Here is a 23,411-nt window from a genome sequence, read left to right on the forward strand (position 1 = left end):
TGAATCTACACTATTCTGTCCCACTTAAAAGCAATGTTAATTTGAATCTATGAATCTTATACTCTTTCTACAGCAGGGTTAAGTTTGCCTTACTTGCATTGTGCATCAGGCTTCATTACGATACAAAATGATTAATAATGCTTCATGACCTACAAACACTCCGCTGCAGAAACAAAACATATAATTTCCATAAACATATCAAACTGATAGCTATTGCTGTGCAGTTTTGTCCAGACGCAGATTAGTATATGGAACACTGATTTTATTTCACGATTATAATACATGTAGTGTAACACAATTTGTTGCATATATTTCTATCTGCCCATTGAGCATATGAAAGCTCTTGAAATGACAACACACAAGACAGACACTACAAGTAATGCAGCAGCAGGATTTCCATGGAGGAAAAATAGGATCTCCAGAGCTTTGTTCAAACAATCCTAGTCAGCCTCATAGAATCTGGACAATCGCCATTTGCTTCAATGTACAACACCTCTGTCCAGGTATACTTTGGGAAATAATAAATAACAGCCAAAAACTGAAGAAGATATTACAAAATGTATCTGTCCAATGGGGAGCTATTCATTCTATTGCGGAAAGTTTGTTACTTTTCATGATAAACATGATCATCGACAGTGTATCAAAGGCAGCTTGATTTCTTCCATAGTATTAGTAAGTTGACTTTTTAAAAAGACTAGAGATATACAGACTGTATTCATTAACTTGATACAACCGTTAGACTGGTATGTACTCACTATCAATTGTTATTATATTCTCACACACAATTTAACCCAACTCTAATACATTTTCTTCTTTTCTTGTCTGGATAACTGTGTGGAAAGTGCTTGGATTAAAATATGTCATCATGAAGGATATCAGATACATGTACCTGCATTCATACAAAACAGCAAGTGCCTATAAATAAATAGCTGCAATTCATGTCCACAAAACAACATAAATATCAAATAAGAAAATAGTTGACCTCATGGTATTTTTCCTAATGGTTGTAAGAACTAACTTATTATTACTGTACTGGCAAGCAAGAAGCATTTTTTGTCATTTTTCTCAGTATGCAAACTACATTGAGTCATTGCTACTTTGTAGTTTGTTCGAAAGGCATAGCATTCAGGACGGACAAACATGTTTGTAGAGCTCAGTGGAGACCAAGCACTGAAACACTTAGTGGACACAGAACCTCTGCAGACACGTTGACTACAGATCTACATGACTGTGGTGTAGTTTTCTTGACAAAAAGGTCTGAACATCTTTTTTATTTCATATCATGAAGACTGTAGCCATAGCTTGGATGACACATGATAAAATAAAATTTATGCAATGTCATACAATTTTATCAGCACCTACGACATGGTGCCAATTGCTATCCAACATGTCCTGTCTTTCACAGACCAGAACTTTAGCATACAACACACAGAAAATAATGAAATAAACACCTCAACAGACTTAAATGTACATTATCATTTCATACAAAAGACATGAGAAAGGATAAACAGTTTTAATGGATGCAGAACATACCAGTGTTTTGCAAGGACCAACAGACATACATTCACATGAAAGGTCCTTCCATGCTATGATCTGATTTAAAAACTTGATCAAATGGCAGTGAACTACACTACTTTCTTCTAATTTCCTCATCTTCCAGCAATACCTCAACTAAAATACACAAGGAAAAATTACACACTACCAATAGTAAAACTGAATTGAAGTGCATTACACAGAAAACTCATTCAGTTGGACAATCACCAGATCATATCATATGACCAAGGTCAATAGTTAGCTGAAGAGACTATGAACCACTCACCTGCCTTATGGTGTAATCATCTGTAGGAATCAACACTGAAAGCAGGCAACAGCTGGACTTTACATAATTCCATGTTTTAATAAATCATCTTACCACCCAGTGTTTTCAGGATGTATGCATACTAGACCTAATAAGATGTTTCTTTCTCTGCATTCTCCAATGTTAAAGGAACACACATTGTGACTCTCACTCACATCTGACAGAATTTAAATCAACTTTGAGTTGTTTATACATGCTTGGAGTACTCCATTTGAGCACAAAGAAGTGAGTGGTACTCCACTTGGACTAATGGTATCTACAGCCATGTGACATATTAGTCAATGGTTTCTGTTGTGTGACAAATTCTAATCAAGGAAAGGACATACAGCTGCCATACTGACCATCACCTTCCAAAAAACAGCTGAACGTTGAGTATCTTGAGATGCAACGATGATGATGATGATGATGATGATGACGACGATGACAATCACACTCTTCTGCTGTGGTGGATCATTCCAATCAGTCTACTGCATAGAATGTTTGTCTATCTTCAAAGGCAATAAATGGCGTCTAAAACTCGTCATGTCTTGTCAGAGCTTCTCCAAAGTCTGTTGCTTGGCTGCCAACAAAGAGGTCATACTTGGCAAGAATTTCAGCCTTGGTTAGCTGGCCATCCTGTGATGAGTCAGGCAGAATGGAGATAAGAAAAAAAAAGACCAAGAAAAGTATGTTAGCAAACCACATAAAGCAACAATAACAACAAAAGAAAGGGTTCCGTTGACTTTGGCTTGCATTTTCTAAAAAGGAAAAACAAAACACTAGAAAGGACCAATTGGATGCTGTATAGTCAAGCAGAAAGCATCAACTTCTCATGCAATCACTTCCTCTCTCACTAGTATGTCCTACAGTGTACAATGTATGTGTATACATGGCTTTTAACCCGTTGAGGACGGTTTGATTTTGCTACAGCACGCATTTTCCATGGATACTTGCCCGAGTATACTGTAAAACATGATATATTCGCGGCACGAAATTTTCGCGAATTGGCGCCGACGGCCTTTTTCGTGGCAAGAAATTTTCGCGAATTGCCTCTTGCGTTCAATGCATACAGTGTAGATAAGAAATTTCGCGTGCATTTTAATTTCGCGAATCTTGGCGCTCGCGAAATTCGCGAAATTGAAATGCACGCGAACATTTCTCGTTTTACAGTACTCGGGACTCTTCCTCAATGGGTTAAATGTTGATGCTGTTCAGTAATCTTGACTACATGACACAGATTGATTTTTAACCCCACATCAATAGACAAAAAGTCACATTTCCTACCAAATCTTAACTCGTAATGGCCCCCCCCCCTCGACGAATTCCGCGACCATTCCGCCGTGCAAAATTTTTTGACCGCGCCGCTCGCTGACTTTTTACTTTTAAGTCTCACGCAACTTTTGAGACCAGATTTGTCGCGCCCGGGCATACCGTTCCGAAGCCACGCCCCTTCAAAAAATTTTCGTTAACCCAAAATTGCTCAAAAACGTGATTTTGTGTACAAAGTCAATACAAATTGTGTTTTTTCAATTAATTTATATAAAAATTCATATCTTTAATTTCAATGGCTGAAATAAATTTATTTTAGTATCATTATGCTTCTAAAGATGTGTATGACAAATTCTGCTGAAAAAAACAACAAAAACAAAAGTTCAAAAAAACAAAGAAATACATTAAAAAATGATAAAACAATAAAAAACATAAGAAATTAATTTTGATACTGAATTTTTTTTACGCACAAATGTTCAGAATGTCACTAGGAATATTTACACCAAAAATCAGCATTCCATAAGCTTTTATAAGCCAATTACAGACGAAAATGAGGTTTTTTGCATATATTTGCATAATTAATTAATTTAAAATAGAAAATGAAAATTTTTTGAAAATTTAACTGAACAGTCGTGTAGATTACATCCGGCTTTATGTTCATGCAAAATTTAACAGCGATCGCGCGATCAACGGCCGAGATCTGAAGGGGGGGCCATAATGCCCCCCCCCCCTCCCAGGAATTCAAGCTTGCTAAATAGCCCAGGTAAGTTAGGGTTAACCTTTAACCTTTAGCTTCACCATTCTGATCATTTCTCGCTATTCATTTGTACTCTTTTCCTAAAATGATATTTTGGCTTTTAACTAAACTCTACAATTCTATAAATGTTCATTTTCCTCAACCTTTCTGACCCAATTGAAATAAAACTGCATAGCTGAAACTAGAGCTGATAAGTGAGCACTACAAATTGTGACCGTGCATCACAAAACGAACAAACAGTCACACCCCTTGACTTTATGTGAGGACTCAAAAAAGGTGAAATGGGTCAACAGAGTCAATCTTGAGTTTTTCATATTTTCTGAAAAAGCTATCCATCTTCTATATTATTCTTTAGTTTGGGATCATAACATGAATGGGAAAGCGTGATTTCAGCAGTGTTTCTACAACCCTTTTTAGGGAGAGAAGAAAATGATCAGGTATGTCTTAGAGTCCCCTTTTCATTTCTTGAAATCCTTTACACACTCTTCACTTTCAAGTCTAATAACTTTTGAAAGGATAACTCTACTACTTTGAAAGTTGGCATTAATCATAGACAGAATGGCCCGAATTCACGAAGGTGGTACAAATGAAACCATGGTTTAAACCATGGACAAAAACCATGGAGCGCCAAGTGTCGCACAGAATATTTCGTTACGGAATTGGTCATTTCATTTACAAAATGACCGCTTCGTTAACGAAATTATCATTTCGTGGACGAAATGTTCATTTAGTTACAAAATGTTGTCATTTCGTTGCAAAATAATCATTTCATCGATGAAATGACTGATTTCATAACGAAATATTCCATGCAAAACTTGGCGCTCCATGGTTTTTGTCCATGGTTTAAACCAAGGTTTCATTTGTACCACCTTTGTGAATTCGAGCCATTGTGTTGATTGAACATGCTTGATTTCAGCTTTAATCTGATATCCCTTCATTGTTGTTGGTCCAGTGGTTTACATCCTGTGTTTTGTCCCTTTCATTGCACAGCTAGCACGGCTTCATAAAAATTAAGCGCTTGAATAGACCCTATACTTCAGAGCCTCTTTTCTCAGTTCACACTTTAACAGAGTGTGTGCTTTCTTTCTAGTATTTAGGTTGGTTAGGGAAGTCCATTTCAGTTGAGTTATACATCATTTTAAAACTCTATTGTAAGAATTTCAAGCTTCACACTTTTCACCATTTGGAAAAAAAAACAAAAACAAAAACAAAAACAAAACCTGATTTCAAAAGAAGTTGGTATGTGGTTCTGGTAATGTAAATACATTGTATGCATCTATAGACTAAGGTTATTTTACGCAATTCGACAATATTAGCTTCTCTGGCAGGTAAAGTGCACCACACACATTGGATCACTGCACAGCAGATTTCCAAACAATTTTAGTATAAAGTGGACTATTGAGGTGTTTGTATCCCTTCCAGTGCCCTGTTTTATCAAAACAAATAATCGATTTTAAATTCCCTTAACACACAGGCTGCCATAGACTTATGATAGAAATCAACTTTAAAATCAATTTTAACCTGTTGAGGATGGTTTGATTTTGCTACAACATGTATTTCGCAAAGACGCTTGCTCGAGTATACTCGGGACTCGTCCCCGACGGGTTAACTCTTCATAAAACAGGGCCCTGGGGGGTGTTTCATAAAGCTGTGATTAAATTAATGAACAACTTACAAATGATTGGTGATCACTTCTGTCGTGCTATACTTAACATAATTTTCATGATTCAGCACAAAAACTGATCACCGGTTGTTCTTAAGTCATTCACAACTTTAAAGGACAAGTTCACCTTCATAAACATAAGGATTGAGAGAATGCAACAATATTAGTAGAACACATCTGTGAAAGTTTGAGGAAAATTGGACAATCGATGCAAAAGTTATGAATTTTTAAAATTTTTGTGTTGGAACCGCTGGCTGAGGAGACTACTACAGCTTGTGAGTCATATGCGTACAACAGTATAAAGAAAATAAAAATAAAATTCAACATATTTTCACTTTTTTCGCATAATAAAAGAGCATTTGACTTGCCTCTTTCTAAAGGCAGGGGGAATAATATTACCCATAACATTTGTCGGTAACGAGTCGGGGGAATGTGTACTTTTTTCATAAGATGAAATTTTGTGAAATTCTCTTTATATTTTCCTTATATTGTTGTACGCATGTGACATCTAAGTTTTTCACACACTGCAGTAGTCTTCTCATCCAGCGGTTACTGCACAAAAACTTCAAAAATTCATAACTTTTGAACGGATTGTCCGATTTTCCTCAAACTTTCAATGATGTGTTCTACTAATATTGCTACATTCTCTCAATCCTTATGTTTATGAAGGTGAACTTGTCCTTTAAGAACAGCTTTATGAAACAGGGCCCAGGTGTCAGACTTTTAAAGTGGGTGATCTCAAATCTTGCCTTGTCTGTGTCCGATTCATATATAAGATGCTTAGCTTCAGCCTCTGAATGGTCGTAGTCTTCTGGTAGAATCCACTGACCAATCTCCTCTTTGTCCATCTTACGGTCACCATCTTTGTCTCGGAATGCAAAGAACTGTTCCCTTTCACTGACCACCCAGTCTGGCTCGACGGCGCCATCTTTCTCACGTTCACTCTTGGGCCACATGTCACCTGCCATGTATCCAATAGAAAAGAAGGGAAATAAAAACTAGGCTTCTGTGAGATGACAGCTTGGATAAAAGTGGCTAAAAATAATCTTACAAAAAAAAAAAATAATGGGAGCAATAGAATATTCTCTTGCTTTCATTGATGCATCATGCATCTTGAACTACTAACAGACATAAAAATGTAAAAATTTCAGATCTTGGGTATTTGTTTCGAATTTATCATGTCACTGCCGGCAACCAGGAATAGCCTGGTGGTTGTGTCACTGTTGGCAAAGCAGTGGATAACAGGTTCCAGTGCTGTGGTTTCTTTTTTTCCAAGATCCTGTCATGTGTGTTAAGTTACACATCTGGGTCAGCAGTTGCGTTCATATGAATTTCATTTGTGGAGGGAGACAATTGGAGGAAAGTTCACACCTCAAAATACTTCACCTCCTTCTATTACTATACATACAAATACTTCACATCAACACCTACATTGACATTGCCACAAAGATTCCAGTGGTTAGCCATGTAAAGCTGTATTGAAGATTTGTGCAGACTTTAACCTAATTCTAAAAACAGGGTGAAGACTAAAACGTGCCTACTCTATTAAACAGGTTGTCAAGACTCTCTTACACGTGGAAATTAGTTTTACTCGTTATATTGTATCATATGTGACCCTGCACCTCAAAACAAACAAAAAGTCGCCAGACATGAATTTTTAGCTAAGACCATATTCTGAAAGAGCAGACTTTAAGCTTTAAAATGATGTATAACTCAAATCAAACGGACTCTCCTAACCTATCTAAATATTGGAAAGAAAGCACAAACTCAGGAAAAGTGTGAACTGAGGAAAGAGGCTCTGAAGTACAGTGTCTATTCAAGCTCTTAATCTTTACCGAGCCGTGCCTGCTGTACGATGAATGGGACAAAAAAACATGAAGTAAACCACCAGAGTAGCAACAATGAAGGGATTATCAGATTAAACTGAAATTAGGCATGCCTCATTAACACATTCTGTCCATAATTAATGCCAACTTTCAAAGCAGTAGCACTATCCTTTTAAAAGTTATTAGAATTGAAAGTGAAGAGTGTGGACAAGGTTTTTCAGAAATGAAAAAGGGATTCTAAAGCCACACCTAATCACAATATTCTACCAAAAGTATTCGAGATAAACTGCTACAAAAACACACTTTCCTGCCCGTTATATGATACCAACTTTTAGCATAATGTAAAAGAAGACCCGCTCTTTCAGAAAATATGAACAAGTCAAGTTCGGCTAGGTTGAACAATTTCACTTATTTTCAGTCCTCACGCAAAATCAGTGTGTGCGACTTTATGTTCGTTTTGAGGTGCACGGTCACATATTGTGCTGTGATTTGGACATGAATAAACACTTAATACATCGGGAAAGTCCAATAGTGCCATCAACTTGTTTGTGTGTTTTCTCATGCCTTTCTGAATACTGCCTAGATACAAGTTTTCTATTTTTGACTTTGTTGGTCAGAATTTAAACATTCTGGCAATTGAATTATTTTGTCACAGTAAAAGGTACTGACAGAGCCATCTTGGTGTGTGTGTGTGTGTTTGTTTTCTTATAAAGAGATAATACATGCAATGAATAATATACAAGTTGTAAAAATAGGAAGTCAGTCCTCACCGATGTATTCCTCGATGTTGACAAAACCATCTCCATCTTTGTCGATGTCTTCCATCGTTTCCTCGACAACGATTTCTCTCATGTGTGGCTTTTCTTCAGGATGCAGAAAACCGACAAACTCCTCGTACGTCAGCTCACCGTCATGATCAAGGTCAGCGACCTTCCATCGCTTCTTGTCCCGACGGATCATGGTGCTGAAGTCCATGTGGTCATTTTCTTTCATCCTGGTCAGCTCATCCTCTGTAGGACAGGATGGAAAAGTGACAGGAATATCAGTGACATTATCTAACACAAACTTTATAGGAATCAATCACTTTGAGGCAAAAAGCCTTCTAGTCAAACTCCATCTCTTTGCTTCTCTGTATTTTTGCCTTGTGGACAGTGTTCACGTGTGAAAATTGAGGGGGGGGGGGAGGAGGGCTTGCTTGCGACATGATGGGACAAAGGATTTGTGTGTGGTAAAGGAAAGGAGAGGAGTTTGTGATAAGAAAAGGGACGGGATCGTGGTTAAGAGGGGGAGGTTTGTGTGTGAGGAGAGGGATTGGGAGGCTTGGAATACCATTCTTATACCATAAGTTTATTCACATTGGCCTAAAATGACGTGGGATCCATCGCAAGACTGCTGATTTCATAAAAACATGAAATTTGAACATTCAAAGCCTTCTTATTCTATATCAGATTTCACTTAAACTTCCACTACACATTGTCGTTTTGATCACACCCTTTTTAAAATGGAGTGAAATGTAAAGAATTTTAACTGTAGAGCAGAGCTGCACACTAATCCATTTCTACTGCCAGTCCCACCTACACTTGTATCTGTCAGACCAGTAGGTACCCAATTTTTCCATTTTTTACTGGTATATTTCAGAAAAAATTACCAGTCCGACAGTGACTTCTACTGGTCGGGACCATCAGACCAGTGCCAGAGTGCAGCACTGCTGTATTGATTATTTATTGTAAATGACGTTGAGAGAGAAATGCTGCAAAGATCAAAACTGAAACTCAGAAAGGAATCTTTGGAGAAAACATGGAGACAGTGGGTGTCTCCTCTCCCTTCACCCGTTGAGGACCGACTGAATTTGTGCTACAACACACATTTCCCATTGACACCTGCCCGAGTATACTCGGGACTCATCCTCTAAAGGGGTGAACTCATGAGATCATTGGCTGAGAATGAGAAGGGTGTTACGGTACCTCAAACACTACGGCCTGAATTCACAAAGATGGTTCAATTGAAACAATGGTTTAAACCATGGACAATTTGTATGGAGCGCCAAGTGTCGCATGGCCTGTTTCATTACAAAATGATCATTTCCTCAACAAAATGACCATTTCACTGATGAAATGTTTATTTCATTAACAGAATGATCATTTCATTTCGTCAACAAGTAACTAAACAGGCCATGAGACACTTGGCTCTCTATACAAATTGTCCATGGTTTAAACCATTGTTTCAATTGTACCACCTTTGTGAATTCAGGCCTATGGCTTTAGAGGTACATTTTGTACCTCTATCATTCTCAGGTGACGAGATTTGAACATATATAAATGATACAAATAATACGGCTCAGACATTGAAATAGCATGCACAGTATACAATGTGTAGTGTTATTAATGAACAGTCTGTTCTTGTGTGCGTGTGGGTTTTTTTTTTTTTCTTCTTCTTTTTTTTTTTTTTTTTTTTTTTTTGGGGGGGGGGGGGGGGGTCGACACTGACCAGAACAAAAGCTGTTCATAAATGATACAGTAAATTATTAGCGTCATGAGGAAAGAATATAACTGGTAAAAATAATAATTATAGAATGTGTCATTTAGCCTGTTGAGGACGAGTCCCGAGTGTAACTCAGGCAAAATCAGTCCATCCTCAAATGTCTAGCTGGCAGAGACATTTTGGTTTTACACAGTAGGTCGAGGAGTGCAGTCTTTGATAATACACTGGACTAGCTGCATTACTACATGATATAAGTTTCTGTAGAAACCCATAAAATTGATTGGGTCAGCAGCCTAATTACCCTGAAAAATAAAATATTGGTTTGAAAAAAAATAATAATTTCCAATTTCTTGCATTTGCTTTTAGGATTCATTATTTTTCCTACATGAATCTTTTTTATTACAAACAGAATCTTAAAAGAAACTTTAATGTGAGATAAGTTTGATATAGGTTTTCTAGCCTTGATTACTTTTCTTGTGCAATGTTTGTTGTTCTTATTCATTCCAAGCTGCTTAATCACCTGCCTTACAGTTTACAAGTTTTTAATTTACTACTTGTGATCTTATTTGTAATGAGCAACTAGGATGCAGGAGATTCAAGTGCATTAGTGAATAAGAGTTACCTACATACAGGTGACTCCTGTAACAATACAGTCCTTGGGACCAGTAGTTGTCTTTTGTATAGATACAAATTGTAATCAAAACTTTGTTTAATAAAGTTGAACAAGGCAGCTAAATGATACATTTGGGACTGAAACCTTCACTTCATTGTAACAACATTTTGTGATAAACGTGCTCAGTATAGCAGGGGTCGGGTTCACTGCAGATGAAAATATTCCAGCCATAAAACACTCTGTCCTGACCTAATTCTTGCTCGTCTGCACCGTACGTTCCTCGCATGTACTCGTTCCATCCAATCTTGTCGTCTTTCTGGCTGTTGACCACATTCCAGCGCTCTACCACATCCCTGTCAATTGCCTGCCGCTGGAAGGGGCGGGACATAATTCATGGGAGGGATACAATTCGCTGCCTGTAGCTTGGCACCATTAGGTGTCAAACTTAGCAGCTTAAGATGCTTTATAATCAATTCTAAAGCAGGTATCTTGGAACCAAAGTTTCTTCTCTATTTGACGTAGAATGCTTCACCTTACACTATCAAACATACTATCAGTAAGTACGACTATGAAATCTAACGATCAAAACATCCTCCTAAAATGTAAGGAACAATTATTCAGCTACCCTAAATTTTCTATGCACACATTTTATTCTGGTAAAGGGTGACAAGCATCTTTGGTTCCTTTCACAGCTTCCTGAATTGATTATTTCACATCCATATTAAAGTCACCTTCACAGATGATTGGGACATGTTTTGATATGACAGGCTTTAGTGTTATGGGAGGAGAGGTGAGCTGCGTGCAAGCCATATTAGCATGGTAGGAGTGTACACCCTGGTATCAAGTTGTGATAAATGTTAGTATGGCATCAGTCTAAGGCAATATTTAGCATTGGTCAGCCAGCAATGATAATGCAACATTTATGCAAAAATGAAAACAAAACACAAACTTATAAAATGTTTCGATAATATCTATGACTTTGATGTTTACCACTCTGTGACATGGTGTTTCAATCTCATGATCAGGCTTGTTGACAGGAATAATGATCAGACTTTTCATTCTAGAGTCAACAGCGCTCACAGATTATTTTTAATCACATGAAAACCATTTATCAGGTGGTTACCTGAGACCCGAAACAAATAATTTCATGTTACGTTGTACTTTAAATGGTTCCTACTATGCAGGGCTCACCAATACAAAATTTCACCTTCTATGGCATTACCAGATGCAAAGCAAAACTTTTTTTATTACTAAACCTAGAAATCTCACCAGATAGGCCGCTGTATGTAGTCTGATTATATTCGTCCCAAGATATTTTCTGGTTCCCGTCAATATTGTGGCCCTTCCACTGCCTGTCAACATCGTCGTAAATATATCGGCTCTGTTTGTAAAACAACAACAATAATACAAGAATGAGAGAAGGCAACAATAACAAACCAGGAATATTACTTTCATGTCTGCCCCCCCCCCCCCCTCCCAAATCAAAAAAGTCTTTGGCTTTAAGCCTGCATTTCTCCTCTAAAGAATTCACAATTCTTTTGGAGAATGCCTGCATACGTATAAATCTAACCATTCGGCCATCTGATTCCATGTTTTGTTAATATTTCAATGTTTAGGGAACAGAACTGGGTTTATGAAGGACCTTATAATAGAAAGCACAGCAAAAGCAGAATGATATAGAAATATTGCCTGTTTGGTGAGTATTGCCCACTACCATATGTGCAATTGCCTATGATATACTGTAAAACATGATATATTCCCGGCATGAATTTTTTCGCTTATTGGAGCTGACGGCTTTTTTTGCGGCATGAAATTTTTGTGGACTGCCACTTTCATGTGCAATTTTAATTTCGCGAATCTTGGCGCTCGCGAAATTAAAATGCACGCGAAAATTCCTCGTTTTACAGCTAGACATTTTACTTTTTAAAGGACAGACTACACACAGCTGCCTATGAAGTTGGATATCACTCTTGCACAAAAGTCCACATTTCCCTCTAGAGAACACCGAGATCAATGTCACCCTAACTCTAACCCTAGCCCTAATCTTAAACTGAGTAAAAATTCTAATCCTAATCCCAAAGCCACCTAAACTTATTCATGCTACTTAAACATAACGCATAGCAGGGGTTGCATAATGGAAGTCTTGCCTTGTACTGTACATAAAAATAGCAGCCATGCAGGAATTCATCTCAGGAGACACAAACTTTATCATAAAAAGGACGGTGAAAGCAAGCCCTTTTATACTGAGGGGAAACAAACCAAAGCATACTGATGTGAATTGGTGTGAATACATGGTGGAATGCAAGAGCTACAATGTATGGTAAATTAGACATGTCAGAGGATTAGCTATGACCTACAAGTGTACATTAATGCATTTCATGTTTAAATGTTTCTCAAAGCTCAGCATGCGGTGAGAAAAGAGCAAATAATAGAAAGCAAAAAACATTCCAGTTGGTTGACAAACCAAGTACATCAATTTGGAGGGAAATTCTGTGCAGCTAAAGATCATAATGTTAAATCAAGAATTAATTCAAAATCAATTCAAAATTAAATTACAATGTAAATACTGAATTAAAAATTCAATATGTTCAAAATCTTCCTATGATCAGTTTTAATTCAAGGTTTAAAGGATAATTCCATGCATCTATTGGGGAGAAATGCACAATAAGTTCTTCCATTCAAATTATTTTCACTGGATATCGAGTAGGGGCATTTGAGAAATGTCAGGGATGACTATAGTTACGTTCAGACAACAAGCCCTAACCACAAGGTTAAGCTCTTGCCTCCTAACTTCTACGTGTGTCCAAAAGACGAATCTTAATACTGATGTCGTGGTTAAATACCTGCCCCTTTGAGTGCGTTGATTTTTGTGTCCACACGGTGGACTCCCCCCCCCCCCCCCCCTTCATGGTTAGAGCACTAACCATAAGATTTATCGTGGCTCTTAACATGGAGCTAACCTTGAGGTGAGCTAACCCAGAGTGCGTCTTCACGGTCCCTAACTACAAGCTCTAACCTTGAGGTTTCCTAACCTCGAGGTTAAGGCTTGTCGTCTGAACGTAACTTATGAAAAGAGGGAAAAGAAAAGAAAAAACTTTCTTGATGACTATCATTTCCTTACATCTCCCCACATAGACCTGTCTGATTCATCTCAGTGAGTGTACAATAAACTCACGGATGAGATCACTCTCCCACTTTCATTGTAATACAAATTATGATGGGATCATATTAGTGTAACTTTTTCAGTGAAACAATACACCTTTTACCCACATTGTGGCATAAAATTTGGAAAGTTGGAAAGTTGCTTCTTATCATCTCTCAGTCAAGGCAGCAGGTTTTGTCTTTTTGACAGCTTGGAGAATTCCTTTTGAAAAAAAGAAATGGCATTTTTTTTAATGCAATAAACTCTAGCCTTTCACTTCATTTGCTGCAAATTTAGCATTGATAAGCTGATATGCATGAAAATGGATCTCAAATTTTGACAATGACAACAGTCATTCCCTTTATAAAAATTTATTTTTCAAAAAATGCATTAGAGGACAAGGTTACTTTTGCATGCACTTTTTGCTCAACGCTGATATCAACTTGTATTGACCTCCATGTAAAGACCCATGTCAGTGTGGTGCATGCTTCTATGGGATTTTAGTAGAGTTAAAAGGCTTGCATAAATATGTACTGAATTAAAATATCAGTCATATTCAATGTAAAACTTTTTTCATCAAAAGATAGTACATATCTACAGTTTCAAATGACAGTACTTTTTTAAAGTACTACTGGCTTACTAAAACTCTTAATATCATTCCCGTCAATCTGTTAACACCAACATCCCCGCAATGATTTGAAACCTTACCCTACATGAATATTATTCTTAATAACTTTATCATTCTGCCTCCCAGTCAGGTATTGTGACACAATTTTTTCTTTAATTTCCACATATTCATTTCTTGCTTGGACTTGTAAAAAAAAAAAAAAAAGATATTACACAAACATTTAACCTCCCTTAGTACATGTAGTGTTAGGCCCTATGTAACATATTCAACAGTTATTTAAAGACACTGAACTGAAAGAAAAAATCTGGCTTCAGAACCATTAAGACATTAATCCTCTGACTTCAAGTTATAGAATTTCAAAAAGATGTACTTTTACCCACCCATTATAGATGAAATTATTTTGTTTTCTTTTAGCATCTGAATATCAGCTCCATGGCTTGTCTGTCTCACAAGTAAAAACCTTGCTCTTTGGAATAAAATTTAAGAGAAAGAAGATAGTGTTACCTGCTGATGAATGATCCATTCCTTCAGCTCCTCTTCCGTCACAAAGCCATCCTTGTCTTTGTCAATCTTTTCCACAATTTTTCTGCAAAACAATATTTGTCACTTTTTGATAAACAAATCAAGTATAAAAGGGTGTGTACAGTTCTGGTCGAGGTGAGGATTTAGCTTTTAACGTTTTGCGAGATATTCAGAAACCACTTTATGAGATGTCAAAGAGCGTGCAATTCTAAAAGGTATCAAAAGTTTATTTGATGAAAATCGGTTTTGAAATGACTGAGATATCCAAAAACAAGGTGAAACAAAGAGATCCTAATAAAGTTGTGGCCTGTGGCCTTTTATCATTATCACTTTTTTGGATATCTCAGCCATTTGAAAACCAATTTTCATCAAATAAACATTGAATCCTTCTTAAAATTACATGCTCTTTCATATTTCATAAAAGGTTTCTCAATTTCTCACATAAGAATGTTCAAAACATGAATCCCCACCTCAACCAGTACTGTACAGTCCCTTTAATTGAGATAAAAATTGGAGGTGTACTCAAATATACAGTGTACTTTTTATCAAAGTACCAAGTATTATACAGACACACAAATGAAGGGCAATGTCCAACATTCAAATACATGTACTGGAAATTCTGTCCTGCACTCCTTAATGGTTCATGAGTATTAAAAGGCACCTGCCATACGCTGCCATACCCGTAAACTTCAACCAAACATGTACTATTTCTGCATAAAGCATAAAAGCAATCTACATCATTACAATTTTAATTATTAATGGCAAAATTAGGGCAATCCATGGGTTTCCATCAAGTAGGTCCTTACTACAGTAGTTTTACTCAAGTGCATCAGGCACAATGAATCACAACTATACTAGTTTATTTCCATCTAACAAACAAATTCCTAACATTTTCAATAAAGGACAGCAGACATGTCACAGAACACTGACTTTAGCTCTAACGTCTGAATACTCTAATTAGTGGGACGAATCTATCTTTTTCCATTTTGAGGGTTCCTACGTGTGTATTTGTTTTGAAGTTCTCTCCTTCAGTCAGAGTGACAAGGAGAGAAAAAAAACAGTTCACATCAGTTGCTGCCTAATTTCGGCTGAACATTTCTACATGTGTTACTCTTGTATACACATGAAGCTCACAATATTCATGGCAAGATTTTCATAATTTCAAGCCATGACCACAAAGGTTAGGTCATTGATAAAAACATCACAGAGTATAGCCCGACCAGACGCCATCAGCATGGCGACTTCTGTACAGCGACAGGCCAGGGCTGTGTATAGTAACAAGGAGTATCTCAAAAGCTGATACTACAGACATGTTAACACAAGTTCCTGTTGTAGCTGCAAGCATTAACCAACATTGTACTCGTAGTACAGCTACAGACACCGACAGGCCTAATCTCTTCCTTTCTGAATCTCTGCATCCAATACGATACGATCACCATAGTCACACTCGAGTCACAGAACTATTGTCCAGAGCCTCATTTATCAGACCCAGCAGAGGTGCTGCGCTGCATTGCGCAATGCCTTTGTTTTACATATATTTCTAGTCATAGGTCTATATAAAAGTTTAAATTAAATTAGGCCTATTTACTTTTGAGTTCGAGTCTTGACTGTCTTGAGCAATCAATCCTAATTGGGTCAATCCATGTCAAATCATCCAGTGCTTGTCACCCGACCCCCTCCGATTTTCTTTAAAATCGCACCAAATGTTCCCCAAAGTGTCTGACGGAAAATCCCAAAATATTTTGCCCCAAGGTCAATTGGTTGCTAAGATACAGCCTCACATAGCAACCAATGCGCATTCCAAAATATTAGTTAAAAGAAAATTATGCATTTTTGATTGATTGTGGTAGCATGGATATTTATGCAAAAGTGTTCATTATCTGGAAATTGAGAGAACTTTATAGTCTTTGCAAGAAAAACTGACTGTGACGGGAAATTGACTTTTCATTAACGTGCACGAGGTCACCGAAAATGGTGTTAAATGTTAATTTCGAAAATTTTAATGCATATTTAGAGGCTAATATCTTCCACATTTCATCACCTTAGGTTCTAAAATATTATGCTGTTGAAGGCTTTGACTTGCTCAGTAATTCTGAAAAAAATCAGCGGATTCGTGCCCACAGTTTTTACGGAGAGCGCCCTCAAAGTTGACAAAAATGAAAAATGTGCCAAATTCAAGGTCACAGATCACCTTTCGTCCCACCTTGGAATGGCATCAATTTTTGTGTATTGATAGACATTTACCTATATTATCTTGGGTTACCAAAGAAATTTTGCTACCGAAATGTTCAATGGTATATTTACCCCACTGAAAATGGTCGTAAACGGCCAAATTCCCATGAAATATCACATTTTGGGTTTAGAGGACGTTTTAAATGTCCATGCTTTCAAGATGAAAAGCCCTAGCCCTGTGATATTTGCTGTAGGGGTAGTCTGTTACACATATTTTAGTAATATATACCACAAAACACTTTTATTACATAATAATGACCTTGAAATTTAACCCAAAATTTGATAAAAACAATTAGTTGCTCCATTTTCCTCATTGCACTGCATGTAATAATGTGTTTTGAAAGACTTTTCACAGATCAAAATTTCTCGAATTATGAAAGCTGACAGCCTACCATATTAAGGTTCTAGACTATTTCGTCGGGTGCCCGTGCATTGGCCGCTAATGCAATACAATTTGTATTGCGTTAGCGGCCAATGCACGGGCACCCGACGATTTGTGCTCTTCTTTCAGATTTAGTAACAATTTGATCATGAATGTTATACCCTTGACCTTGAAGTGCTTCTAAAAATAGCTGTAAATTTGCTTACTACAAATTACACACATGACAGGTATTTTTATGGCATGATATACTTGTGATTCTTTCACAAACACAAAAGTTTTTATGGTGTAAAAATTATAAACTGGAATTAATCTATATGTGCTTGCAAGTATGTTACAATAAATAACTTTGTTCTGACAATGACCCTCAATTTCGATCGCAAAAGAGGACAGTAATATTTTGTGATTTTGTGTGCATTTCCTATGGAAAACAGTGCTTCGTGGTGAAACTCATAAAAACTTGACCATTTTTACTACCTATCACTTTGATTGATTAATTCTATTCAAATTATGGTAGATAAAGTGGGCTATGACAATTTCCAATAAAAAAAACCCACAAATGCTGCAGAAAATAAAAAACAAAGAAATACATAACAAATTTTCCAAAAACAAGAAAATACATAAGAATGGAAATGATTTTGGAAGTTGCCATAAGTTACAGAACAAATCCCCCAAAAAAGAAAATTCTCAGTGCTTTTAATGTGCGTTTCACAGGCTAGAATAAGAATCTGATGTGTTGGGCGCAATGTCCATAATATCAACTATCATTATGTACTTAAATACAGGTCTTCATGGGCAGGAATAGGCATTACTCCTGATTTTGAAGGTCATAAATTCAGGGTCATTGTCAGAACAAAGTAATTAATTGTAACATATCTTGCAAGAACCTATAGATTTAGTCTAGTATATAACATTTACACCATAAAAACTTTTGTGTTTGTGAAAGAATCACTAGTATGTTATGCCATAAAACACCTCTCGTGTGTGTAATTTGTAGTTAACAAATTTACAGCTATTTTTAGAAGCACTTCAAGGTCAAGGGTATAAAATTCATGATCAAATTGACACTAAATCTGAAAGAAGAGCACAAATAGTTTAGAACCTTATTATGGTAGGCTGTCAGCCTTTATAATTCTTGAAATATTGCTCTGTGAAAAGTCTTTCAAAACACATATTACATGCAGTGCAATGAGGAAAATGGAGCGACTAATTGTTTTTATCAAATTTTGGGTTAAATTTCAAGGTCATTATTATGTAATAAAAGTGTTTTGTGGTATATATTACTAAAATATGTATAACAGACTACCCCTACAGCAAATATCACAGGGCTAGGGCTTTTCATCTTGAAAGCATGGACATTTGAAACGTCCTCTAAACCCAATATGTGATATTTCATGGGAATTTGGCCGTTTACGACCATTTTCAGTGGGGTAAATTTACCATTGAACATTTCGGTAGCAAAATTTCTTTGGTAACCCAAGATAATATAGGTAAATGTCTATCAATACACAAATATTGATGCCATTCCTAGGTGGGACGAAGGGTGATCCGTGACCTTGAATTTGGCACATTTCTCATTTTTGTCAACTTTGAGGGCGCTCTCCGTAAAATCTGTGGGCACGAATCCGCTGATTTTTTTCAGAATTACTGAGCAAGTCAAAGCCTTCAACAGCATAATATTTTAGAACCTAAGGTGATGAAATGTGGAAGATATTAGCCTCTAAATATGCATTAAAATTTTCGAAATTAACATTTAACACCATTTTCGGTGACCTCGTGCACGTTAATGAAAAGTCAATTTCGCGTCATAGTCAGTTTTTCTTGCAAAGACTATAAAGTTCTCTCAATTTCCAGATAATGAACACTTTTGCATAAATATCCATGCTACCACAATCAATCAAAAATGCATAATTTTCTTTTAACTAATATTTTGGAATGCGCATTGGTTGCTATGTGAGGCTGTATCTTAGCAACCAATTGACCTTGGGGCAAAATATTTTGGGATTTTCCGTCAGACACTTTGGGGAACATTTGGTGCGATTTTAAAGAAAATCGGAGGGGGTCGGGTGACAACTTTTCTGAAAATTGGATGATTTGACGTGGATTGACCCACTTAGTAGGCATACTAATGCAATACGCATAGGCCATGTTTATGCTTCCCCTTTTCGGGCTAGAATCGGTGTTTTGGTACGCGTTTAATAGTTCAAAACGCGATTGCGTCCTTGCTTATTTTGATGTAACGCCGTTTCAAAACGTTGTTTCAAAACGCACAAAATAGTGCATTTACGATCAGCGTTCGTACAGAAACGCTGTTCGAGGGGAAGCATAAACGCAACTCACATCACGAACACGTTTAAATTACGTCGTCTCCATCGCCTTTCCGGTTCACTTGAAATTCGCGCGCCAGGCCAGCCGACCTTGTACTGTGCTGCAAGTGCTGATCCCTCGAGCTCCCTGTTGGTACATTACTACTGTACATGGTGACAGAGTTAATGCATGAAGAGCTCACTATTATATCATACATTCCGATTTTGTCACCAATTTGTAGATGAAGTACATACTCGTATTTTCTATCATTGTCTACAGTTCAGGTACGTGTGTATTAGTAAAGCAATCAAGATTTTATTAGACATGCATGAACAAAACACACACTCAGGCCAGAACTTTCAAAAAAGCGCGCGCCCCAATTTGACCTGACTCTGCTGAGGTCAGCAAAGCAAGATTCGCAAATGCTCTTTCCAAGGCTCGAAGAAAGTGAACATAAAAACAGTGCTCCTGTGAATGGCGTTTTGAACCAGTGGCAGTGCTTTGAATCAGCGTTTCAAAACGCTGATTCTGCCTTTGAAAATTGAGCATAAACACACTCACAGAACTAGAACAGTAGATCTACAGCTAGTTGTGTACATACCGACGCATAGTATTATACCGCAATGTTCCTTATCAGTACCATGACGGGCACACTGATCTGATTCACACACAGTATCAGCCCCATGGACCCTAACCCCGGGACGCTCCGTATACAGTTACACACTGTGGGAGCGTCCTGAGTCAATAGAGTGCTATATCGGTAAGCTTGAAAAACATACACTGTCTGTCACAGATTTTCGCACCTCCGTAAGTTTCGAATATCACGAGGAAAAAACGTACTTTTATAGTATACATAAGATTCTTATCTAATTAATACCCTTCGTTCACCTTGTTCTTGTTCACACTGGTCCAATGATCTTGAAAAAACGTTTTTTTCACGGCCATATACGGGTCCGTAGTCCTAGCTCCCCATCCCATTCACCATTTTCGAAATCAGTATGCAGTACACTGCGCACGTAAATATTCATGTGCTGGCGGAGTCGCAATGCGTTTAGCCTTCTGACAAGGCCTGCGCGCGCGCACCCACCCAGAAAGCAACGCAATATACAGCGAGAGGGTTTGCCAACAGTATGATAAGGCCTTGCCACAAAGCTACACGACTTGACGGCCAGCGCATGCGCACAAATCTCAAATCCGTTGACTGTATAAGATGTAGTTCTCCCGAGTTCTTCTCGACCGAGTCGCATTTAACTCATCAAACCGAGCAGAAAGGGACTATTGTCAGAACCAAAAGTTGAACGCAGTCAGTCTTCAACATTACATCTTCACCTGTAAGTCTTCATATTGCAGAATTTTTGCGATTTCATATTGATTTTTAGGCGCTATACTTCGCCTGTCATGATTATGTCTGCTACAATGCGCAGCCCCAACACTGCGTGTTGGGGCTGGTCGCAGTTACATGGACCCCAGCCCCATCCCATGGCCCCATGAGTTCTTTTGCAAGTTGTGTGTTAGCATTGAATAGAATTATGGCATCGCCTGGCATCAAAGTAGCCTAGTGTGGTTAGTGTGGTTTCAGTACCAGCAGTCAGCACGTGAACATCATCGGTGCATGTGGATTCTAACAGTGTAGAATCACTAGAAACTAGATCTACGGCATAATCGTGATAATAGTGGAAGGCTATTGCTTGCCGTGTTAATTGCTAATTGCAAGTGCTGGTCATTTTGAGGTCGTGTATTTGTGGCGACATGACCCCCAAACTCCTCAATGTCAATGTCAATCGATCGCGATGTATCATGTAGATTGCTTCTAGTTCTAGGTCCTGATGGTTTAAATTTTTGTACTTTGAAAGCGAAAGAAGACGTTTGCTTACCCTAGTCTTTCCATGCTTTCTTCCGGGCTGAGATTGTCGAAAGTCTTCGCTTCTTCATGGCCCAGGAATGCATCATGATCATAGTCTGGGTTGTGCTCGTCTTGCCCGTAGTGTTCCTCGTCGCTCAATTTAGCCTCTTCCTTCACACGGCTCTTGTCCGCTGGCTTCGCCATAGTTACGGCGATCAGCAGCGTCAGGAACAGGCACACAATCACCGAGCTTTTCATCGTGGACGGAATATTTGTTGAGATATACTGAGTAAATATTTGGCAGGAGGGTAACGTCGCAGGCAAACAACACTGGACAGGTTTCACAATCTATCCCACGAGATCGGCATACAGAATGGAGACAGTTTGATGGAAATTGGAGTGTTATTGCCCAGTTTTTAACCAGACGTTTACGCTGACGTGGAGCAGACTCGATCGTGACGTGTCTGCAACCTTTCCGACCGGAAATACTTCCAATTTCCCCCATGCAGCCAGTTGATGGGTGATTGACCAATCAATAGCCGAGAAAGTGGAGGTGTGCGTCTCACCTCCAATCACAAAGTTCGTTTTATTTAATGCCCCGGAAAATGGTGCTCGATAACTACAGTAGCCAGGATTGGTTCGAAAGTGTCGTGTTGGCAGAAATTTCTCCAGAAAAGTCCAGAGCGAGAAAGGGGCTGGTGGCAAGCTTGTGGTCACCTTGTTTATCGCCCGCTCGCGAGGAGATCAGAGGACGCGTGCTCAAAGCGTGAGCCTTGATTTCCCCCCCAAACAGTTCCAACTGTATACAGACAGTGCCAACTGAAAGTTCACTTGTACTATTTTGTAGGTAAGACAAGGAGGTACTATAGTGAGCAATTCACTGGTACCTCCTTGGGTAAGATAGGTCAGGGATTTCTTCACAAATCAAAGCATTTAATAAACAATCCTAGATTACTACCTGCCCACAGGCAGGTTTTAGTACAAGGAAAGAAATACAATGGACCCGGTACGTTACAACACAATTGACAAGGACACATTAACTCAGCTGTTCAGCTTGATCAGCTGTTTCAAGACAAAATTTAAAAATGAAATTATTTCAACATACATTTAACCTAACACACACATTTACTAAAAAAAAAAGAAGAAGATTACTCTAATCAGTCATTCGATTATACAAAACTACCAAAATACCAGGCACTACCAATAAATTTCATTAAATCCACCCCAACATAATCTTATTACACACCTAACAGAAGAACGGAAGAAAAATACATCAAACACTATAAATCCTACACATATTCAATATTACGTATTTAAAGGGAAAATCAAAATAAACATGCCCAGCCCGTGAATAAGTGCTATGTATTATAAGCATGCAATATACGCATATTATAATACAAAAATACACTTATTCTACAATGATTATAAAACGGTCATAAAAAAGAAACCCTACTTATCATATCTCATACATTGGACTCCCGGGACCAGCAGTCTTATCTCGCTGTATCGAAACGTTCCCTCGACCGAGAGAACGAATAATCAAACTAACAAACAAACAGCAACAACAAACACAGAGCGAACAACGCCTCGGCCCAAATCTCTACTTCGTCACAACCGAAACCTCACAATCATATTCGTCACAAGGGGAGAGCACTGTCCCCTAAAAATGAAAATTAAAATAGGAAATACTGTGCAAGAAATATCTATAGTTATAGAAACTCCCAAAATACAATGAGTGTTAAAAAAAATCACGTAACTGGTTTCGAATACATGTAGGAATATATACTGCTAAGAAAGTTACAATTATTATCGTTGGTGTAGTGTTTTGTTCTATTGTTCTTATTATATTAAGACACATCCCCTGAGCAAAGTTATAGTTGTCTTTAATAGATTTAATCCATGGCATAGGTAT

The 23,411-nt window shown here is 37.8% G+C and overlaps 1 protein-coding gene across 2 annotated transcripts; it reads right to left on the reverse strand.

Moving 5' to 3' along the window:
* Positions 1 to 2,253: 2,253 nt before the first annotated feature.
* LOC139733816 (calumenin-like) lies at positions 2,254 to 21,966 on the reverse strand. 2 transcript variants are annotated; one of them, XM_071644621.1, is made up of 6 exons: positions 21,531 to 21,966; positions 14,721 to 14,802; positions 10,696 to 10,816; positions 8,123 to 8,362; positions 6,276 to 6,487; positions 2,254 to 2,473 (listed from the first exon to the last, which is right to left on the reverse strand). In XM_071644621.1, exons 1-6 carry the CDS (start codon positions 21,755 to 21,757, stop codon positions 2,369 to 2,371), a joined length of 987 nt encoding a protein of 328 aa, XP_071500722.1. In that variant the 5' UTR covers positions 21,758 to 21,966; the 3' UTR covers positions 2,254 to 2,368. The 2 variants fall into 2 exon arrangements, with proteins under 2 accessions (XP_071500722.1, XP_071500723.1); XM_071644622.1 differs by lacking the exon at positions 10,696 to 10,816 and adding an exon at positions 11,716 to 11,827.
* Between the last annotated feature and the right edge of the window lie 1,445 nt (positions 21,967 to 23,411).

This window comes from Diadema antillarum, unplaced genomic scaffold, assembly GCF_040938485.1.
Source record: "Diadema antillarum isolate AM-2024a unplaced genomic scaffold, OU_Dant_1.0 seq00000497_RagTag, whole genome shotgun sequence".
Taxonomy (NCBI): domain Eukaryota; kingdom Metazoa; phylum Echinodermata; class Echinoidea; order Diadematoida; family Diadematidae; genus Diadema; species Diadema antillarum.